Below are 22,946 nucleotides of genomic sequence, written 5' to 3' on the forward strand. Positions count from 1 at the left end.
TGGGGTCTGCAACATCAGAAGGACATGTCAGAGCATGCCAGACATCCCTGTAACAGACTTCCCAGCCAATTACAGCATACCAGTCTAGAAATCAGTCTTAATTTCTTGACTCTATCATAACTGTGAGTCACAGCAAGTTTGGAAAAACTCTTTATTCTTTTCTCTTCATAAGCATAATAATGCTCTAGAGCTTGTTGGTGTTCACAGTGTTAAATGTATGTTTAAGGTATTATATAAATTATGCTTATTGTAAGGGCTCACGTAATCACTTCTAATCAGAACCATAACATTTTCTTGTTTGGCTTACATTACCTCAAACATAACCCTTTGAGATCTCTCTGTGTGTGTATGTATATGTATATATGAAGTATACAATAAATAAGCTCTACTGTGGTTCAAAAGAGCCTCATCTGGGCAATGGCTGTGAGCCAGACAAAACTGAAAAGAGTGAGAACAGCCAGAATCAAAATTCTCTCTTCCCCCCCCGAAGCTGACAAACCTTATACACTTAAAGAGCAGCCTTCTTTTTCTCACTCCCTCATCTATGAAGACCAGTGATCTATTTCATCTGCCTCAAACAAAGGATTCTTGAAAGATGTTCTCTTAAATTTATTTTCTCATCCCTAGGGCATACAATTACTTCTGTTCACTCATGCTTTGCCTGTTTAGATATTGGAAGGATACATGTACTTTCTGTCACTGTTACAGCATTCCCACGGCAGCCAGCATGTTTCTGACTTGGGCTCTACCCACCACCGGCTGTGGAGTCAGCAAGCCAAACCTTGTTTAGGGGCTTACAGAAGCAAATGGTATCTTTACTAAGCTGATACTCGACCAGTGTGTTCTGAACTCTCAGGTTCTGATCTGCGCTCAGTGAGATGGGAAAATACAGTAGGAAACTGGATAAGGACCAAAATGCTACCTTTGACATTGCAGCTAGTTCCTCCCGGCAGCATTCCGCAGGGAGCACATGATCAGTACGTGTCAACCCCTGTGACTCAAAAGATAAAACGCTTCACTAGCCCAAGCAAAACAGGTCACAAATGTAAGCTCAGACACGATTCAGAAAAGCACTCAAGTGTCCTTTGCTTTGTGAGCACTGTAGCATAAGTCAACAGGATGCACAACAGGCACAGGATCTGTTGAAGGCTGCCCATCCTAACTCTGTATTCAATTCCTTATGCCAGGGGAGAGGAAAGGAAGTGGTTGTTAGCACAAGTTTGGCATCAATGCAGTTGTAACCTGTTAAACCTGTAACCTGTTTGGATTTGCTCTGTGCAGGATGAAAACATTACAATCACAAACACATTTTACCTACAGGAGTCCAGCTTGAGAGACCAGTGCAAAAAAACCTTGTTAAAACAAGTCACTCAATGTCAATTTTATTACATCATGTTATAGCTGTGTAGTTACATTTGGTGATTCTGTACATGCTTCAGCACCTTGTAGGGAGATACATTGTGGGCTGGTCTCCTGTTTGCCATGTCCCTCCCTGGCTGAAGCCCCAGCTCTCTGGCACAGTCCCAGAGCTGACTTCACACTAACGTGGCAAGAGCCTGGATGTTGTGGGAGCTTTCAGAGGTCCTGTGAACAGCATGGTGGTTTCTGATGTTTCTGTCCTTAACACTGACTTTGGGGCTGTGCTGAGCCTTGGCCACATGGCTCTGGAAGGCTCTGACAGTTCGGACAGCACGGATGCAGACCACAAAGCTGGCAAAGTACAAGCAGGAGGCAACGGCACCGAAAAGGCCCACGGCTGCATCACCGCCCTGGACCACGCAGTTCATGGAGGTGTAGCCGCGGCGCGCGTACAGCCTCTCACGCCTCTTGCAAACTTCTGTGGAGTTCACCTGGCTGACAAAATGCAGGTAGAGGCCCACTGCCACAACGTATGCTGCGCCAGCCAGCAGGTTGAAGGCACACTCACCTACCAGCAGCCCTGTCCTGAGCTGCTGGATGGGCTTTGCCCCCACGACAAGGAAGACAAGGGTAAGTACTGCTGCTGTTAAGCTGAAGGCTACGCCACCATACACACAAGGAGCTCTCATCTGGGTGATCTGCATGTCCAGCTCCCTCACCTCCTGGAGCTCTGTGCCCTCAAAGGGGCTATAGGCTGAATTCAGGCTAAAGGATCCAAAGCCTCCAAGGGATGTGAAGCCTGCAATAGAGGCTTGGGAAGCTCCCACACAAATCAACACCAGGAGGTTAACCGTGATTTCCACAAACTTCAAAATGCCTGTAAGGAGCAGAAAGAAGGGAATAGTGTCAAAGCCACATCTTCTGCACACACTGTGGGTGACAGAAGCACACCAAAAACATGGACAGAGGGCGCTAGTACTGAGAGAGTCCTCTTAGCTACAGCTATAGAAGAAGCTCTCGTGGACATTTCAGAAGTTGGGCAAATTACTTTTTTTAATTTGTCAGTGTGCCTGATAGATGGATCTTCATCCAGGGAAAAAAAAAAATAAAAATTTTACTGTGCTTGCGTTATTGCCAAGGCAAGTGCACAGTGACTGTATTTTGGCCCGTAACTACTTGGCATAAACACACTGAGCAAGAAATATCCAGTATGAACAAAATGCTGAGGTTAAAGCTGACAAAACCCCAGAAGTTTCTAATGGCTTGAAAAATTGTGCAAGTTATTTAGGTCCTTTAAAATGTTTACTGCTTTATCTTACACCCTCTTTTTGTCTAAGTGTCTGTTAATTTAAATGTATTATCTAACCAGATATAACTTGCACTTCATCTCCTTCAGAGGCAAAAATCTCTTCATAAATCTGACGAAGCAGTTCCTGATCGCACAAAAAAAAAAAAAAAAGAAGAAAAGAAGGTGAAAGAGGCAAAAACCACCATGTGAAGATCAGTGAATTTGATACTAGGTCATGTGTTCTCTTCCACACCTGCACATTCAGAAGAAAGCCTTATCTGATTATTCTGTGACAGCTCACTAGGGGTCAGACTAAGATTAGTAAACATGACGGATGTTGAAGTGTAGCATAGATAGAGCTGCCTACTGGGGAAATGAAAACGCCTATCATGCCAGGCTTGTCGCTCCAAAGTTCTGAAGTTAGTTACAGAATTGTGAATCTTATTATTCTGTTGCTGTCTGACAGCCAAGAATGTTAGATGCTCGACACAGTGGTCCTATATTTGTCTTTAAAGTGGGGCAGGATCTGTGGTTTGCATACAGACTTTCATTTTATGCTGCTAACATTGATCCACATGGCATTTTCCTCATGAGCAATGGCTCAGTTGCTGTCAAGGCTGTACGGGCTTGAAAAGAAAGGGCTGAAGCAGAGCAGCAACGCAAGGGAATTAAACAAATTTCTCTCTTGTGTTGCCAGATGCTTCCAACCAAACAAAACCAGTGACAGCCACCATGAAGGATTATCGGATATTCCCACTCTGCCCCTTCTTGCTCCCTCCACAGAGTGTTGAGGTAATGAGCCCTTTCCTGCTGCTGCTTGCTTGGCACAAGAAAGTACTTGTGGCTGTTTGACAAGGGCCTCTGGCCACTTCAGGATCTCCTGCTTCCCCATGTATCCAGGCTGGTCTCCTTACTTCTGCTAACGCAGCTGTAGGTCAGTACTGAGCCCATTCACATCATGGCCTTGAAAACCATCCCAGAAGCACAAAGGGGAGCAGTGATAATGGTGGTAATACCTAGGAATAGAGTAACTGAAACTCAGCATGTTTCACTCTGCTTGTATATGTATATACAAGTGTATATGTACACAGATTTCACCTAAAAAGATTTAGGTAGAGAAGGCAGAGCAGAAAAAATGCTCTTTTTCAAGAGGAACTAAGTGTGCAGTTGTATGTATGTGTTATTCAGAGGTGATGCTGATTTCTGCATGACAATCTGCCTCTTCTTTGACCCTTCTGCAAAACAAATTCTGTGAATCAGGGCAATAACTGTGCTAGTCACTAAATCTGTTCAGGAGCTTCAAATAATTCAAAGGAAAATATCTGTGGAGCTAAATGAAAAGCGAAATTTGAATCTTGGTCCATGAGTGAAGATTTGGAACTCTTTGTACCAATTGCAAACAACGCAGCCAAAAGATTCAATATTTTGTAGTAGATACAGAGTCATTGCTTTACTAGGACTGTTCATAGTATTTTGAAAGAGTAGTGTGTATACAGGACATTAACTGGAACTCAATCAGATTTTTTTTGTCTGCTCAGTTGATTTGTACATTGTACCTTCCAAATACAGGGAGTCAGCTTAGATACACAGGGCCCTTGGATGGTGTTGGATGCAGAAGGGCACTTCCCTTTTTAAAGGCTGACTACTTGATTTCATAGATGCTCCATCAGGAAGCAGTTCTTACAAGTCTACAGGGAGGAAAGACCATTTGATTAAGGGAAACATAAATTTTAAGTATGTTTGGGAACTTGGTAGTTGGGAATACATGACCAGTCAGCTTTCTTCTACTGCTGACTTCAGAATTTCCTCTTCGTCTATGACTACTGAGGCCCTCTGACCTACTGAGCATCAACATTTCCTGTACATCACCTTGCTGAGCTTTAGAAATGGCAGTTTTCTGTTGTCAAAGTAGTCATCACCTGTTACTAACCTCCCCTCATTTATAACTGACCCCAATCCTCAATGACACTGCTCCAAAACTTTCTACATGTTCACACACGTTCTGTGTGCAACCCCCTAACTTCACTGAGCTGACTGCTAATGGGACAACAAATATGATCAATGTAGGTCTACTGTATTTTTAACTGCAGCATTAGATGCTTTAATGGCATGGCTGAAAAATTTCCTTACACAGGGCATTCAGGTTGGACAGGTTTTGTATGCACCTGTACACTTGTCACACATGCCTGCTGTAGAATTGATTAGAGTAACTAAACAACAGAGAGAGGTTCATTAGCAGCTACTCCACCCGTTATTTTTATCACATGGATTTACTTTTTTTTATTTTTTTTAAAAGTGCAATAACAAAGACTCCTGTATTAAAGAAAATTCTAAAATGATAAGCAGTATGTAGAATGAATTACAGGTCTGCAATGACAGCCAGCAATTTTTGTGAAAGTATCAGACAATTAGTGGAAATCCCTAAGGCCTTGTACAATCATCAGGGCTTTGATGGAAATATTGTGGTCAGACTCAAAAAGCCTTGTGCAACCTTGTTCTGTGACAGTTACAAGCTGATCCCAAATCCTACTATACTAATATAAACAGGATAGACAGATTTGAGAAATAAGGAAATAAGGAATAAAAGGACAGTTAAGTTTTGAACCTTAGCTCTGCCAAAGCATTGTAACATACATCCTAGCAGTGACCTATGTCAAGTAGTGTACTGCTGGCAGAAAGGATTGAGTTACAAGCCATGCTTCTGAGTCAGTGCTGCCATTTCTGCTTTCAAAGGCCTGTTAACTATGTCATCATAGAATTATACCTGCAGCAACTAGACTGCCAAAAGGTCTTCTTTCTGGGGAAGCTACTTATCTCTGCAATTATTCCATAATCACACACAACAACAAATGCACTGCAAGATTTGAGTGTAAAATGACAGGAGGTCTGAACATCTCCAAATTCCATTGGTTATTTTTTCTCCTTTCTCAAGTTCAAAATCTTTAGATCTATCTAAAATGTTAGGCGTTTGTATTAAAATCAGCACAGTGAACAGCTGGCTTCAGGAACTAACCCTCTCCTTACTGAGCAAGTTACAAGACTCAAGTCAGGGCTCCTGGATTACTATTTCCTTTCCTATGCTTCTTTCCTGCATGGCTTTTCAGCACTGAAGGTGAGGAGAATGGCTGCAATCTAGAGGACAGTGGATGTTGCCAGAGTTTTCCAAAGAATTGTTTCATTCATTCCATAAAATCTAAACCTGCAGTGAATAGTAACTTCAATGTATCATACTTGTTAATTTTGCTTGAATCTGGTCATCTTTTGCTGTGAGTAGGCTTACTGCTATAACAAACAGCAGCCTTCTAATTTATACTATTAATCTACTATTCACTTTTTCTTTCCCTTTCTTTTCCCTGCTGGGCTATTGCCATCATATCAACTTGCAGAACAATTCTGTCAAATGGTGGGCTCAAACATGCAGCAAAGCAGCCAGGCAGGCTGGTAAGGGTACAGACCTACAGGCAGCTGACTTTAACAGCTCCTACTCTTGACTGGCCAGCCACTACTTTTCTCCCCTACCTCCTCCAGCTTCACCTTAGGCCCTTCCAAGAGCTGTTTAAATAAATTAAAATAGCAGGAAACGATTCAACTCTCTTCTTGTGTGGTGCTGTTTTTTTCTGCAACTTTAGCAACTTGAAGTGACTCAGAGCATACCTGATGAGCAATTACATTGGCATGAGTTTAGCAGCAGAAATAACACAGCCGGGACCAGAGAAAGACCAGAAATTCTCCTCAGGTGAGCTGTTAAATCTGTGTGCTCTGCCTCATAAAACTACACTGTGGCTGAATGTGCGGTACCCAGTAACTCAAGTCTGCGCTCAAGTCTCACACATTAGAAGCTATAAAGAGGAATTTTCATCCAGGCACTGTGGCAGGATGGCCCTGATGTTCAGGTGTGGGGCTCATGGTGTATGTACACACATGTGCACATAAGATAAAATGGTCAATTCATGTTAATTCCTTTATTTCTGCAGCTCCTATAAATGAGTCTGCAGGACAGACAGTCCTGGCTGTTTCTGTTGAACACCCCTGACCCCATCAGGGCCCAGCTAATAGAGGAGGCCTTCAAAGCGTCTCCCTCCACTGTTATCTGGCACAGTAGTCACTGTCTTCCTCTGTTGACTGCACATGGGCTCCCTCCTGTCTCTTTGGTATTATTCCCTCCTCTTCAGTGAACCTGCCTGTGTACTTCTAAGATACTCTATGTTTATCATTCTCCATTCTGGCTTGCTTTCTCCCTCTGCTTCCTTTGCAGACCATCTACCACTGGGACCAGTAGGACACAGCTGGCAGCCCTGTCAGTGTCTGGCTGCCCCTCTCAGGCACCTGGACCCCAGTTGCAGGGCTGGAGATACACAGGTCAGTGGTGCCCAATCCCATTAGGGGTCGCTCCAGGAGAAGGGAAAAAAGGAGTTAGAAGCTACAAAATGTGAAAAATCATTCTCTCAGCTTTTTTCACTGAAAGTTCTCATTAGGTTTTTTTTTTTTTTCCAGTTTGGGTAGCTTTCTGCTTTTCAGAGGTAATCTTCCTTTTTTTTTTTTTTTCCTGCAAAGGAGCAGACAAGTATTTTGACCATATATAGTGACTTACAAAAGCAGCAGTCAGTCCTGAAAAGGATCTCAAATGCAGAACATCTCTTGCCAGTGCAGGCTTGGTATTCCCCAGAGACTGAAGGCACAGCTCAATGCAGCTTTGGTCACTGCTCTGCTAAACTGAGTTGGTGGCAAGAGAAAAAGATAAGGGCAAGGGGGAGAAAACATTAAAGGAAAGAGGGGTTTGGCTCTGCTTTTGGAAGGGGACAAAACAGTGACAGAAGTGGGGAGGAACCAAAATAGAGGAGGAGAACTGAACAAGGGAAATGAAATGGAGACAACCGTTGAAAGAGATAAAAAATATAAAATCTGGATGCAAAGTATTAAAATATCTTTCTAAAGATATTATTCCCTTTATGTACAAAGCAAGATCTTACTGAAACCAATAACAAGAATTCAACCAGCTTCACTGATGCAGAATAAAGGCAACACACAGCTTTGTCATAAACAAACAAATGCCCCCCAAGCCCCCACCCCATTGTTATTTTTGTAGGTCTCTGTGTTCTACAGCCAGTGGTGGGATTTAGCTTTCACTAAGTCATGCTAAAATCAAAGGCAGAAAAAAAAACAACCCAACCCTAAAACACAAGAATTAGGCAATGTAACACCAACAGAATCTTGGCTTTTCAAAGGACCCAAGGGAAACACATACTCAGAGCCAACTGAATTTAAATTGCATGGATGTGCCCAACACACTTACACTCATTTGAGATATCCGTCTTACTGGAAATCAATGAAAAAATAGTTTAAAACTGGGAAAATTAAAAGAATGCTTTAGGAAAAAGCATTATTATTATCTTTTTATAAGTTGTCTCTCTTTAGTCAAGATAATCAGTCTGTTAGGAAATCTCAAAGGATGACCAGCCTTGGTTTTAATGTTTCAGAAAAGTCTCATGTTCACAGTCAGAGTGCTCAGATCCAAATGTATTATTATCCTGTTTTTTCTGTGTATCCTCTTCCCTTAAAGAACAAGTATCCCACCTGCTCTATTCTTTCTGCTTAATACCCTCCCATCCTCTAAACAGTGCTGTCCAATTTTCACAGGAAAGGGTGGACTTAAATTGTAGAAAAATTGCATCAGCCTCTATCCCCATATTTCCCCACCACTGTAAGACAGTTTCAGTACAACCCAGACCCTGCCTGGGAACAACAGCTATGGTTTACTTTTTTCCAGTAGTTTTTTAAAGCATCGCTTCCAGAATGTTCTTGATTTCTCTGCTACTTACTGAAGATGAGTCATCTTTCCTAATTTTGGAAAGGATGGGAAGCAAAAGATCTTGCATTAGACTGTAGTATTTGACTGTTCAAACACAACACCTGTAAAAGGCTGTACGTGTATTTGTAGCACTGGTAGGTCTCTGTGCGGTCATCTCATGTTCTGCATTTCAGAAAAAGGCCTTTTTTCTTCCTAACGTACCAATAGTTCTTTCAAGTGGTAAACAAGTGTCTTGGTATTGAAACAAACTTGCAGGAGTTTTTTTAAAAAGAGTTCGGAAAACAATGAAACACTCTTGTTCCTTATGCCAACTTTCCATAGCCACTCCCTCCTTTGAACTGAAACTGAGCTGCCTTTAGAAAGTACAAAGATTGGGGTGTTATTGTTCTTTAAGTAATCATAGTCTGGCTGAAGGTAGGTCAGGTTGGAGGCACCTGTGAACCTGAGTTTCTCATTCACTTTACCAATTGTGGGTTGTCACACTTGGTGAGCAACATTCCTGTCTCAGTGGATTTTTCTCCTTTAAGTGAGCTAAGATCACCAGCTCAAGACATAGAGCTAGATTCAATAGATAGTCTGTCTGCTGTATCAGTTGGCTTTGAGAGCCACTTTTTTTAAGAGAAGAGTTTCTCTTTGTTCCCATAATTTGGGTCAGATGTGGGGAAGACAAACCTAGTGCTCTTACAGGATGGTGTAACTCTTCTTCTGTAATGTAAGACAGCAAACGTAACTAAGATTTCCCAGTATGGGAAACATGAACTGGAGTCTAACACATACCTAACAGCTACTGTCAACTTTGCCAATATCTTCCCCTGCCAACTGTAGTGAGTCTTCTCAGTTGTAGTTCTCCCCTCTCTAAAAACAATCGTGCACGTTAGCTCAGTGCCAAAAGGTGGACAAAAATAATTTCAGATGAAAACGTAGGCAGAGTGAAAGTCCCATGTGTTGGCAAGGCAGCAGTTTGCTAAAGGTAAGATTTGGCATCTGCAACTAGTGTAACTCCCCTGCGTGTTTTTATAGAGCTAACTGCTCATGGCTGTTTGTATTTCACAGCAAACAGGACTTAGCTCCAAGTGAAATACTTTAACTTGAGAACAGGAAGGTTACCTGCAGCTCTGCCGCTGTCTCTCGTTACTGGGCTACTTTAATTAAGCATTTTGAATAACTGGGATTATATTCATCTGTACAGCTCCATCCAGTTCCCACTACCAATATCCTCTATCTTCACCATTACAAGATTAAAAATCTTGATGGCAATTTCAGTCTGTTAGTCACGCTGTATTTAAAACATATTTTGTAACAGATAGAAGGAGAAGCTGTCTAATTACAAGGAGACTATACAGGAGCTTAGCACTCCCTTCTTACACAGAAATACATTGAAATTAACTGCCACAGGAAGGGTGTAAGGCAGCTTTGAGCACAATTTAAAGGAGCTAAGCACAGCACACTGTAGGGGCAAAATGTGAAGGTAGTGGCTGCAAAATACAACAGTTTCTAATCCTGTTGGGTGCCTCCACAGAAATGTAAGTGTCCCACTGACTACTGCTGAAAAGATGTAATGTGCTGCTGAATGCACTTGTCAAATGCTTGTTTTCACCCACAGTTACCTGCACTACGCACATTTAATGACCCTTCAGTGGTTTTGAACATGTGTAACTGAAGCTACAGAAAATTTTTTTATTCCAGTCCCATGCTTCATGCAGACCACTATTCTCCCCCAACATCTCCACAGCACTGAAAGGGATACAAGTGCCCTGCAAAATATTTTTCCCCTCCTGCTCTGATGTCTGACTCCAAGAGGACCAGTATCACAGCATAACATAGAAATATAACAACAGCAGCATAATGGTTATGAACAATGGCATAACTCAAAGCAAGTGTCTATTAGTGTGAACCCTGTGTTTAGGGTAACTTTCCATCTCAGTATTTTTCCAAGTCTATGATTATTTGCCAGCATGCAAAGCTACGGGAAAAAAACCCTGTGTTTGTAAAAACAAAAGCTTATAGATGTTTACACTTGAATTAATGCCGGCTTGTTAGTGCATGAATATATTCTGGAGAAAGTAATTGTTACTCCCTAATTCTATTTCCTCCTCCAAATAAATTCAGTTTGATATTTCCTCCTGGCTATGCTTGAAATTGGAGACTTTTCATGTTGTTACAAACCATAATGCTGTCTTTTTCTGAGAGGAAATTGGTCTGAAGGCTTTAACAACTGTGGATGTTAGAATGTAGGCTAAAGGCATGATTGTTTGGAAGTGCCTACAATATGCTTAGGAAATCTGACACTATTCAAGGCGCAAAGCTGTATTCATGGCAGCAAATAACAGGGATTCAATTATACTTGCTCCTCCACAAACTATTTTCTAACCTTTTAGGTTTTGTCTCCCTTAAATGCCAAGTGAGTCAAAGAATTAAAAAAAAAAAAAGCTTATTTGCTCAGAAATTATGACCAGCACAGTACAATTCTATGGAAGGCAAAAGGGCAGGCAATGTCCTGAACTGCATACTGACTGAAGATGAGAGGAACTTAGTTTACCTTCACTGTTTAAGCAAAAGTATAGGAGGCATTATCCTGGAACTGCATTGCTCCACCTCTTTCACACCAATATATATAATAAAAAGAAAATTAAACATTTTCAAGGTCAAGTGACCAAATATCCATGACCAATTTATGATCAGCAATTCACTCTTGGGTTCAACTCAGATTTTACTCTCGCTAAGACAAAGGAAGCTGCATGGCAGCCAGCCTTGAACACTTTTCTCATTGCCTCTGCTAAACAAAAGCACTGAATCTGGTTATATTTTCAGTAAGCCCAAGCAGGGTTCTTTGAAAGGCAAAATGATTACTAATGTAGTTTTTCTACACAAAAGAGAGAAGTAGAGAATTTTTAACTGCACTGTGAAAAGTAAATTGAATGCTTCCTTCTGAGAGAATTTCAGCTCTAAGTATCCCTAGGTCAACAAACTCTTGTTGTTTTCAATACGTGCTGCTTTAAATGGCATGCATTAATGTGCATAAGTTGTAAGAAATGGCTATTGCAAACAGGAGTTACTTAGTTGATGAATGGTTTGTCTTTATCACAAACAGTTTATTTCCAATTCCCATAAAATTACATAGTGCATCTAGACAGTTTGACACCAATCTATAAGCTGTTCCTTAAATCCCCTTCACTAATGAAGAAACAGAAGGTGGCAGACTTCTGTGTTTCTATTGTCTTTTGAATCTGTAAACTGTAGGCCCACAAGTGTAACTGTCCTATGGAAAAAAACCCCAACATACAGAAATGAGATATAAAGATAGCATAGCAGGGAATAGTCAAAAATCTGTCAGAGGAAAGTCATTTGAAAGAATCAGCAGATGCATGAAGAAAGGTAGTGCTCTTAAATGACACAAGCTCCCGTGAGATAAAAAATCCTCAGCAAACAACCAGTTTTCACGCATATAGAGTTAAGGAAGTAATCACTAGTTTGTGTTGCCTGTCAGCAGTATGCCCATGTTAGCAATGAAGAAGGAGGGATCTGTAGAGTCAAACAAGTGGAGCTGAAGATGTAGGGGCAACACGACAGCTGTTTTCTGGGTAGAGATGTACTATATTTTGGCTCTAGTTCGGTCCAAAGTGCAGACCGCCTGCTATGGGTTACAGCTCACCCTCTCATTTAGTTTTATCCAAGGGAAATACAGTTTGTGCATCCGGGGTTTGCTCTGCAATATGGCCCGAAGAGCTGTAAGTGAGGGTCCAAAGTGATCCAACAAAAAACGATTGTCAATGCACAGACTAATGAATTAAAAACACTGAAAAGTGAGATGGTGAAGTCTGCTGTAATAATAATCACAAAAAAAATCTTCATGATTGCTAACTGTAAAATTGGTAGGCTGCTGAGAGCTCAAGCTCTTGAATGAGAAGTTAATGAAATCAGTTTGATAAGCAACCTCACACTTCATGCATGTAGAGAAACACCACCCACACACACCCCCAGCCCTCTCCCCTACAGAGCACACAGATGGACTCTAAACAAAGTATTTGCACTCCAGAAAGACATCACGTATCCTTCTCTGAAAACATCAGCTCACTGTTCACTGATAGTCAAACACCACACAAAAAGCTAGGAAGCATTAGAACAGGACTACAGAACCAGAACCTCTATGCAGATATCTGATTCTTTTTGGAACTTATCTGGTATTTTTACCGCATTTCTGGTCAGCCCATCTCCAAAAGGTACGGTGGATCTGGAAAAGGTGTAAGACTGGCAAGCTAACCAAAACTGGGAAGACTTTGCTCTCACTAAGGCCAAAACTGACTGATGTTCAGTTGTGAAGAACCAACAGGAGCACAGGCACACCCAAAACCAAAAATCTCACGGAGAAGGTGTATATATGAGATTATCACTAGGTATGTTGGATACCACCAGAAGCAGAGATACCTTCTTTTAAATGTTTTAAGGAACAAAACAGTACTTCTTGAAGTGGCACAAAGAAACTTTCGAACTTCTTGTGGTAAGGTAATGCGAAGGCCAAACATTCAAAAGGGGATTCAGAAGAGAATTAAACAAATTTGATAGGTCTATAAAGAGGAGTTAAACATAATAGATGTGAGTGCAGTTTTCCAGTTCAGGAAATTCCACCAATCCAAAGTCTGGAATGTATTCCAGAAGACAGCTCATTCTCTACTGGTCCAAACTTTGATGGTCCTCCTAAGTTTATACTTTAGTCCATTATTTGGGAGGATGAGTAATCAGGTGCCTTACATGATCCAGTACTGCTACAGCCATGTGATCCCACCTGAATGCCTTTGCACAGGTATCACTCATATAATGTTTTAACAGACTTTTTTCCCCTTCTGTTTTCAAGACAAAAGGATTAAAAAAGAGCAAATGTTTTGAAGTTTCTTAGATGGTATCAAATGTTCCTACTGGAAAAAAAGGTCAATATCAGCTGTTTCTTCCATTATATGTGGGTTGGGTTTATTGTCCTAATATGGTTGTAGTGAAAAAAAAAAAAAAGGGGTGGGCAGGGATTAGGGAGGGAAGGGGGGAAATAACAAAGATAGGAGAATGAGGTCCTAAAATGTCATAAGATGCTAAGGTGTTCAAAGGTTCCCTAAAAAAATAACTGCTTATTTCTGAAACTCACCTTTAGCTTTTTGGGCTATTGCTTATAAAAAGCATGGACAAAGAGGGCAGTATCTCGGTGAAGCAAATATTTTTCAGAACTCTGGTTGTATAGAATTCCTCCCTAGTTTTCTAAACTGCACAAAGAACATAACTGTGTGCTAGGCAAAAGAAAAAAAAAACAAACAAAACCCAACAACTTAATGGACGGCCGGAAAGTAAGGTTCACATTTCAGTTGTTGCTCTGGAAAAGACTGTGGTACATCACCTGATGTCCCAGCCTTGTTTGAGTCTAGTTTATTTTAGAACTGTGGTGATTGGAAAAGGGGGAATTTCACCAGAGTGCTGAAAAACCATTGGCAAAAGAAAGAGATGGTTAAGAAGTATTTACAGGAACTTCTCATGCTGTAAAATGTTGTAGCTCACATGTACTGACTTTTTAGTAAACAATTCATGTAGCTTTTCATTTGTAACATCTACTGTGACTGCAGGGAACACAGAATTCTGCAAAACAATTCTAGGAAAGTCTGCTAAATCCCGGTGCTTTCAAAAATTAAACAGGGGAGTAACATTCTCATAATCTTATTAACCTCCAATATATTTTCATTTTTTGAAATAAAGTTGCTAATATAAGGGCTTCTTTTCTACATGTTCTCTTTTCCCTCCTCCACTGCAAGCTCAGACATTAAATTTTTGGAAAATAATAAGCAATACCAGGGGGAGGGGGGGGGGAAGCGAAATCATCATTATCAACTGATGAATCCAAACGTAGGACATTTTAAAAACATTAATGATGTTTAATGCACTGAAATAATAAGAAGAAAATGCAGGGAAAAAACCCACAGAAATTCACATTAAGCTACTCATAAGTCTAAACTAGTGAAACTCAAAACTAAAAATAATTTGCCACCTTATTTTTCTATAGCAGTGATAAAATAAGGCATGGAGTTTTCTAGAGCTTTTTAGACAAGTTAAAATAATTCACTGTGGCTGAAGAAGACACTGATGATACAATTTTATCATGGATAAAAAAATCAGTATGTCTCTGTGTTATTAAACGTGCTCTACAATTGTTTGCAGTTACATCTCAAGACAAAAACCAAACTGCATACAAATACAAAGAACACAGTGAGAAAATAGTTCAGCTCACTCTTAAAATTGTTCATCTATTCACATACAGAGAAATATTAAGAGCAAATGAGTGTGTTATTTAACTTTCCTACATGGAGTGAAGAAATAATCTAACACTATGTACTTTAAATTACTTCCAACAGCTAAACTCTTCATTTGTCTCTTTACTGGAGGACACTGAAAGTCTGTTTATAGACTTCAGCCAAAGATTTTGCACCTAGCTACAGGTTCAACTCAGACTGCAGTGGACCTTTCCTACAAACAAGGTGAGAATGCCCGTTGTCCTGGAAGAGGGAAAACTTCAAAGGGGTAATGGATATTTTAGAGCGGGTTTTTTTTTTTTTTTGTTTAGTTTATGGGAATGAGTTTACTAAGGCTGATTTCTTCCCACATTAATGCTCAATTAATGCTCATTTCTGTGCTTGTTGCAGTTGCTTTCTAGCTATGCAAAACCTAAGTTATTTCTCAAAAACTGTTTTATTGGATTCACATCCAGAAAATAGTTTTGTCTCCCACAATGGTGCTTTATAAAGATGTATGAGTGATGACTGGATTAAATCCAGAGTCTATAAAAAGTCTGAGAAGAATGTGTCGGAAATAAACTAGCATCAAACCTTCAGCAGCCATCTTTAAATTGCCTACAGATGCAAATATCTATTTTATTTCTAAATCCCAAAGGTTAACTCTTGCTGCACAAACTGGCTGATTACACACATGACCCATCTGATGCTCTGGATGAATATTCTGGAGATGTATTTTCAAGTGTCTAAATATCTGTATAAATCTTGCCTTTAAATGTCTAAAATGGCATAACCCTCAGTTATGCCATTCATTAACTCTCCCAGTTCTTGTGGGCTTTTGTTGTTATTTGGTTTGTTTGATTTTTTTTTTAAATATTCCTCTAGCTTTACTTTGTTGTGCTTCTAAACACAGAAACCAAAACCAAGACAAGTCCTTGGAAGGAGAGGGGTGGATGGCAGGCAGTAAGAGTCTCACATACCTCTTGTTGTGCATACCTTTGAACACTTCATTGAGAAGGTTTCCTTGGGAGGATAAAACTCTGGCTGTGGGTCAAAATACTCCCGTGCTGCTCCTGAGGTTTTAGAATAACGGTCTGAGCAAACAGTAGAAGTTCTTGAGTGCTGGCCACCTCGAATGTCTTCTGTTGATCTACAAGGGAGAAAATAACTAATGTTTGTTAATTAAATCATACTCTCTCCTGAACATTAGAACATGAGAAACCATCCTCTTAGTGGAAGCAGCTAGCTTGCTTCACAGGCATCTGATCTTTTTTCCTGCCTGTTTTGAAAGCAAATATCCCAAATACTTGCATAAATCCACGTTCACAAGGATATTTGCACTCTATGGCCCTTAGTTTGGAAAAATTATGTCCTCACTGGATAGGCTGGCCAAACTGTTAAGGTTACTAGCAAAAGGTAGGCAGGAGGAACAACAGCTTTTTTCATGAAAAACAAATGTTTTTAACTAGTCCATAGCAGCCCAGGTAATAAGTTCGTACTTCCAACTACTGTGTCCCACAAGGATGCCTTTTAAAAGAATAAAAGCTATTAAAAGAAACAGACAAAGATTTTAAATTGGGGAAAAAATAGCCTATTCAAAGTTCTTAAGGTCTTTGAAGATATTTGAGAAGGAATCTAAAAGCAAACCCCCAAAAAAACAATTTCTCATGTCTCTAAGTAGTCTCTTCATTTATATACTTCAAAATGATCCATTTTGCTGCAATGACATACAGCTCCACATCTGAAATCTGATGTTTTTTTAAGGTTGGTGAGAATTAGAATGTTCTGTAGGAAAAGTGCAATTTGCCCTCCTTAACGGAGTTAAAAACTCAAGTTAAAAGAAACATTGGCTGTAAATGTTTTAGGGTTTGGTCTAATCAAAATTTTCTCCCTCATTTGAAGGAGAATTGGAGCTTGCCTTTCTCAAAGTACAGCTGGGATGAGTTTGTTATTAAAGGGTATTTTAAGTCTCATTCAGCATTATAATTTTTAAAAGTCTTTTTTTCCTATTCAGTTTTTATCTGAATGTCTTATCCATAGATCAGCATTTTCAACTGTAGTTTTGTTTCCTAGTATCATTGCACTTTACTAAGGTTTATCTTCATCCAATTCCAGACTCAATGTTATCTCATTCATCCACATTAAATCATGTTCTTTGTAGTTTTTACATTTTAATTAAGACATTCAATAACAAGACCAATGCTAACATCTCCGCGTTTAGTTGCCAACAGCTCTATTTGGCTGAAACATTTCTGATTTTTCTGACCTTTGTCCTGTGTCTTGTGCAACTACCAAAGCATCCTGTGCAGCTGTGTCACATAAATTAAATAAGCTGTGTGATTTATAAGACTTCCAGTAACTTGAAAGCAATCCCTTTGGTACTTCTGATGCAGCTGCTTCTCTCTATTGTATCCCGCTACTTGCCAGAAAACAAAACAAACCAAAAAATCAAAACAAAAACTCCCTAATGTTCAGCAACAGAGCACAATTAGGAAAAAAAAAATTCTTTTTTTTAGATTTTTTTTTTTCCTCACTATGGCCTATTCTGGCCACCTTCGCTCCTGTTTTTCTTCAGGACTTTCCTGTTCTAGGTAATTCTCCTCAGCAATGAGAGGAAGGTTGCCCTAGGAGTTTCAAACATTTATTCATTTGGAAAGACTTTCTGTCTAGAAAGTCTTGCTTATAAGGGATGAAAGCATTAGCCACCTAAATTTGCAGCTTCCACAAAACTCTTCCCATCTATTTCATTACAGCATCTGGAGGTCCTTTGGTCAATCAGCCAAAGTTTTCACCAAAATCCACAAGAACTTCATGAGAATCAAGCAGGGGAAATCCTGTTAGGTTAAGCCAAACCCCTTCAAAACAACTGATAAAAAAAATTTTCCATTAGTTTTAGTGAGAGCTGATGCCCCCCAGATTCTCAACTTGACTCTAAGAATTATCTTCATGGCTATTGCAGATCTGTAGATGCAGCTTCCCTTCCTCTAATCCCTGGTGGGTACAGGGATGGTCTGTGAGTCTTTACGGTCTGTCCACCAGTTTTCAGTCTATGTATCCAGACATATGAAACCAACAGCAAAACCAAGAAATACAGAGAAGTGTTTTATTAGAAAGTGGTGGTTTAATTTATAGCTAGCCTTTTACACATTGCTTATAGTATGCTATACATAAAAAAAAAAAGAAGGCCACACCAAAAACCCAACTGTTTTCTTTTTCCCTTTTACTCTCCACAGTGCTATTAATGTGTTACTGGCATTAGCTGCTCTCACTTCTAACATGTTCAAGATAATTTAATTATATTGCCTGCCAATCTCAGATTTTCTAAGGACAGGCATTCAGCTTCTGAGGATGATTCTCAGGCTGGCCTTTGTTCCCATTTCTCTCCAATTTTTCATAATTTAAGAGAGACAGAAAAAAAAATTCATTAGCTATTTTCATAATACAGTAGGTTTACCACTATCCAAAAGCTTTATACTCAGCCGTAAGTACTTAAGTAGCCCTTCTAGTCACAGTGCTCTCCTCTGCTCCTTTTATTCTCATCCCGTTTTTCTTGCTAAAATGCATATTATCAGGGAGTACTTCAGTATTTCAGCTTTTCAATAATCTTAATTATATTTATTTCTTCTCCCTGCTTGTCTTTGATCCTAAATTCCCTTACAATCATGTCCTCAGAGACTAAATGGGAGTGACAAAGACTTTACTGCCATGGCCAATTTGCCAGTGCTGTTTAGATCTACAGACCTCTTTCCTACAAATGCATCCATGGGTATGATCTAAAAGAAAAACAGCCTAAGCTCTCATTTTGCATGCTGTAGGCTGGCCAGGCTGGAAGGAGAAGTGTAATATCCTACAAGTTTATTTGGCACTCGAAATCCATTAGCTGATCTGCTTACTGTGGTGATAGGGGCTGACCCACTATCAAGTGCTGCAAACAGCCTTAGACACTTAAACAAGTGCCATTTATTGACTGGGACTAGAGAAAGTAATTTTGTTTCAGATTAATAGGAATGTGTTCACAGCTGAACTAGAGCAACCTGAGAGCTCGTGAAATCCCTGTGCTGGTCTCAGTCATGTAACATTCTCATTTAAGCAATGCATATTTGGCAAACACCAGCTTGCTGTCACCTGCTGATCAGTCTCTTCAGGAACTGTACTAAGACTCATGGCCACACTTCACCTACTTGTGACCCAACTTGTTCCAGATAATCCCAAGAAATTCACATCTCTGCCCGTGTCACGCAGCCTTTCTGCCCCGTCTCAAAGTCAATACAAACAAAAAGGTTAAATTTCTAAGTGTAAAATGTGTTCCAAATGTGGTGTGCTCATGCTTCATGATTTCAAGGCTGAGTAATATGAGGGTATTAAAAAGCAAACAGAGAAGGCAGACATTATAGACCTGCTGTGATACATTTCTTGAGGAAGATAAAGACATACCTTGCATTGTATTGGTATGGTTTTCTCGCTCTTCTGTCTTCTTTGTATCTGTCAGATCTATGGTTCTCATGGTGCCTGTATTGCTTATCTTGGTACTGACTCCCGGCAGGAGACATCTTGTTTCTCAGATGTATTCTTTCGTTCTAAAATAACTTCCTGAGTCAGAGAAATAAAACTGGTTCACTTTATAGCTCCCCTTAAAGTTATTCATTGACCAGCACTCACTTCCATTTCAAGCTGATTCAAGAATTAGTACAGACTTCCTTAAGAAGTGAAGGAAGTAAACCCCTTTAAACTACAAGTAAGGCAACTTAATTAAAGCAGGAAGGTTTTCTTTATGTTTTCATCAAGTAAATGCAATGTTTCTATACTCAACATTTATTGCACTTCACTTATTTACTAGGTCTGCTCTGACTCTCCTGCCTTTGCTGCCAGGACAAGGCACGGTGTCCACCAAGAATATGAATCTTGGCTTGTCTAATGTTGACTCTTACTTAATATATTAAGCCCAGCAAGTACCAGTGCCTTGCATGAGTGTTCACATAGCTGCCACCGGTGGCAGGGCAAGTCTGAAAGGGCAGGCTGTGACCTTTGTCCTGGGAGTTTCTAAGAGGGTGTAAACAGTCAGTACCAAACGCTGCCTGTGATTTGCATAAACATTAGGTACGGGCAAAGCTGCGCTGGGCCGAAAATAAGGTGACGAGAAGATACACCCTGATAATTTCGTGTTAAATATTATCAGGATGTTATTTCTTGCGTCTTTACCTTTTCAAGTTTGGTACAACTAAGCCCAAACCTGTAAACCAGGGAAACGCAGACTTCGAAAATCGAAGCAATCTTTATTCTCATTTGCCTTCATCACAGCCCTCCACCATCACTGTAGAAATGCCTGCAGTCAATTTAATTTGGACTGATCAAGCTGAAAGCTCGCTTAATGACTTCCCTCCATCTCCTTAGGGTGTTAGGACGTAAATAAATATAAATATAATATTTTAAAAATATTAATTTTTATTTGTTTACATCTAACAGCGAAAGAGACAGCGCCTTCCCCGGAGGCGACTCAGCTCCCCTGCTCCGGGAAGAAGCCATTCCGCCTTTCCCCACGGGAAAGGTTCCTGGTGTCGGTCCCGCCGCCACAGCACCACCGCAGCGGAGCCGAGCCCCCCTTCGCCCCCCGGGGTTGGCCCTGCCATGGGCGCTGCCCCGCCACAAATGGCGCACACCAGGCGCCTCCCGCGGGGGAAGGAGCCGTCCCCTTCGCCGCCCACCCGCCGCCTGCTCCTCTGGGAAGAGCCCGTCTCCCTCGGCACCCCGAGGGCCAAGGCCAGCGGACCCCCACCCCTCACCTGAGGGGAGCGCTGAGCTCCGTCCCGCCCAGCAGCAGCTCCCGGGAGCAGCCGGGACAGCCCTCCCCTGCCCGGCTGCGCTCCCACCTCCGCCCGCCGCACCTCCCTCCCGCGGCGGCCCGGCCCAGGTGCGGCCCTGCCCGCGCCCTCTTAGGAACGGCAGCGGCGGCGGCGATGAGGATCACAGAATCTGTTAATGTTGGAAAAGACCTCTGAGATCATCCAGTCCAAGCTGTGACCTAACACCACCGTGTCAACTAGACTATGGCACCAAGTGCCACATCCAGTCTTTCCTTAAACACCTCCAGGGACGGTGACTCCACCACCTCCCTGGGCCCATTCCAATGTCTAATCACCCTTCATGTGAAGAAATTCTTCCTAATGTCCAAGGAAAACCTCCCTTGGCACAGTTTGGGACTATGTTTTGTTGTCCTCTTGCTAGTTACCTGAGAGAAGAGATCAATCCCTTCGCCCCCTCCCATAAAATCCCTTTCTTTCCCAGGGCTTTCACTGCAGCACGCTTGGGGTACCAGTGCTTCTTGGATTCGGCCTTAAGATACGTAACTGTTAGTGCAGTCCCATGCTAGAGCTAAATCCAAAATCCCCCGTAAGTAACATGCAGGTATCAGAGGAGCTGCTGTCCCTAAAATGAGGAGATACAAGAACTGAATGCTCAAGGCATGTATTTTGAACTGTGGTAAGACTGTGATTCCCAGTTCTGCATGAGCTGTGTTAACAGCTTCTTTTGCTGTTTACCATTCTCGCCTTGCCTAGACCTCTTCTGCTGTTCCCGCCTTCACATGTACAACTCAGCTCATCTTCTCCTCTCTGTCTTGCACCAACCCTAGTGCTTACTTGATCACATCATAATCCAATTCAGCTTGCTCTCCAGCCAAAACCAATTTACTTTCTGCTGGTTTAGTGAGTTGAATTGGCTTTGTGCTGCAATCAAATGTGCGCTGGAGCAAGGGCTTGGCAAAAGTACACGTCCCACAGGGAAGAAACTGGGGAAGGGGTGGGGGAAGGGGGCTACCTCTCTTGGCAGCACTGAGTGGTGAACGTAACTGAAGCCCTAATGTGAAGTTGCAGTTTGAGGCACTACTACCCATCAGTTAGTCGCTACGCCTTCTCGCTTTGCGCCTGTCATCTGCCTAGCAAAGGCAGCCTAACAGCAGGAGTGGTTTACTGTTTCGTAGTTCTGTTTGTTTCTAATTCCTACTGTTTCTGTTTAAAGGTCATTTAGGCTAGTTTGGCAGATTTTATCCTGAAGATTAGGGTGCCTGCATGAATTCCATTCTCCTGTCTAGATGACAAACATTTGGGAAATAGATTCATCACTTGCATCCAGCAGAAGATATCTGCTCTTTAGGGGGGGCATGAGGAATTACATCTCCCTTCTGGTGGGCAGGTTTTATACAAACAGTCAAAAAATTGCAAGGAGACACCACTGGAAACAGACTTTTTGGAGGGGCTGAAATACGGAAATATCCTTGACAGCCACTTTTTACAGTATCACTAGTAGTTTTGTTAAAACATTTTTCTTTCTGGGCTGAAAAGGTTCAGTTGTAGCCATTTTGGTTTGATGGAAGATTGGATGGAACTGAGGGGATTTTATTATGGACTGGGTAAAATTCCGTAAAGCTGACGAGCAAAGTAAGTGTTTAAAAAGTAGTTAAAGTCATTATGGAACCAAGTAGTTGAAATAACAGGGTCACAATCAACACAGAATTACATGGCGAGATCTACATAAAAAAACTTTATGACATAAGGGATTTTCCCTGGGAATTCATAAAGCAAACACAGGGGAGGTAGTGACTGCTGGAGTTGCCTATATATGACATAAGAATATGAAACAAGCCACAAAAAATGATGCTGATGAGGGAGAAACATCCAGAGGTAGCAGTAGGAATGTGTCTCTAAGGAGAAAATCATGAAGGGATTGGATATAGTACTGTCTAAATTTGAATGAGAACCACCCAGGAAAAAGATACGATTATTTGTTCTTACATTATTGCAGGTAAAAGAATGCTGTGTTTTATGTAAGCAGAAGGGTTTCTGTCAGAGATATACTTGATTCTGTCATCATTTTCTCCTTTAAATAGAAATAACTTTTGGGACTGAATTTTGACTAACTGATGAAGTCCAGGGGACTGATGTGCAGAAAATGAAGTGTGAATAATTTCTATACTTTTTTTTTTCTGGTAATTTACTTGAGTAGGTCACATCTGTGTCTTGAATCAACACAGTCCTAGATACTTGCTCCAGTCCAACAAAACAGAACAAAACAAAACTCTAAAAACCAATCTAGGTATAGAATACAAAGTGCTATAAATAGACCTCCAGGGACAGATTTCTCCAGGCAGGCAGGCAGGCAGGGCACCACTGCAGTCTGTTCAGTTTGACAGGAACACTAAGCTCCTGAGATCAGGACTAAAATTAGCTTTGGA

At 41.0% G+C, this 22,946-nt stretch overlaps 1 protein-coding gene across 2 annotated transcripts; it reads right to left on the minus strand.

The window, feature by feature from the left end:
* Positions 1-1,366: 1,366 nt before the first annotated feature.
* On the minus strand, positions 1,367-20,627 carry LOC135417935 (MARVEL domain-containing protein 3-like). Of its 2 annotated transcripts, none has more exons than XM_064662657.1 (4): positions 20,500-20,627; positions 19,154-19,309; positions 15,700-15,869; positions 1,367-2,236 (listed from the first exon to the last, which is right to left on the minus strand). In XM_064662657.1, the coding sequence occupies exons 2-4, from the start codon at positions 19,267-19,269 to the stop codon at positions 1,536-1,538; spliced, it is 987 nt and encodes a 328-aa protein (XP_064518727.1). In that variant the 5' UTR covers positions 19,270-19,309; positions 20,500-20,627; the 3' UTR covers positions 1,367-1,535. The 2 variants fall into 2 exon arrangements, with proteins under 2 accessions (XP_064518727.1, XP_064518733.1); XM_064662663.1 differs by lacking the exon at positions 20,500-20,627 and adding an exon at positions 19,554-19,668.
* Positions 20,628-22,946: the final 2,319 nt, after the last annotated feature.

The sequence above is a fragment of the Pseudopipra pipra genome, chromosome 1 (assembly GCF_036250125.1).
Source record: "Pseudopipra pipra isolate bDixPip1 chromosome 1, bDixPip1.hap1, whole genome shotgun sequence".
NCBI classification, from domain to species: Eukaryota; Metazoa; Chordata; class Aves; order Passeriformes; family Pipridae; genus Pseudopipra; species Pseudopipra pipra.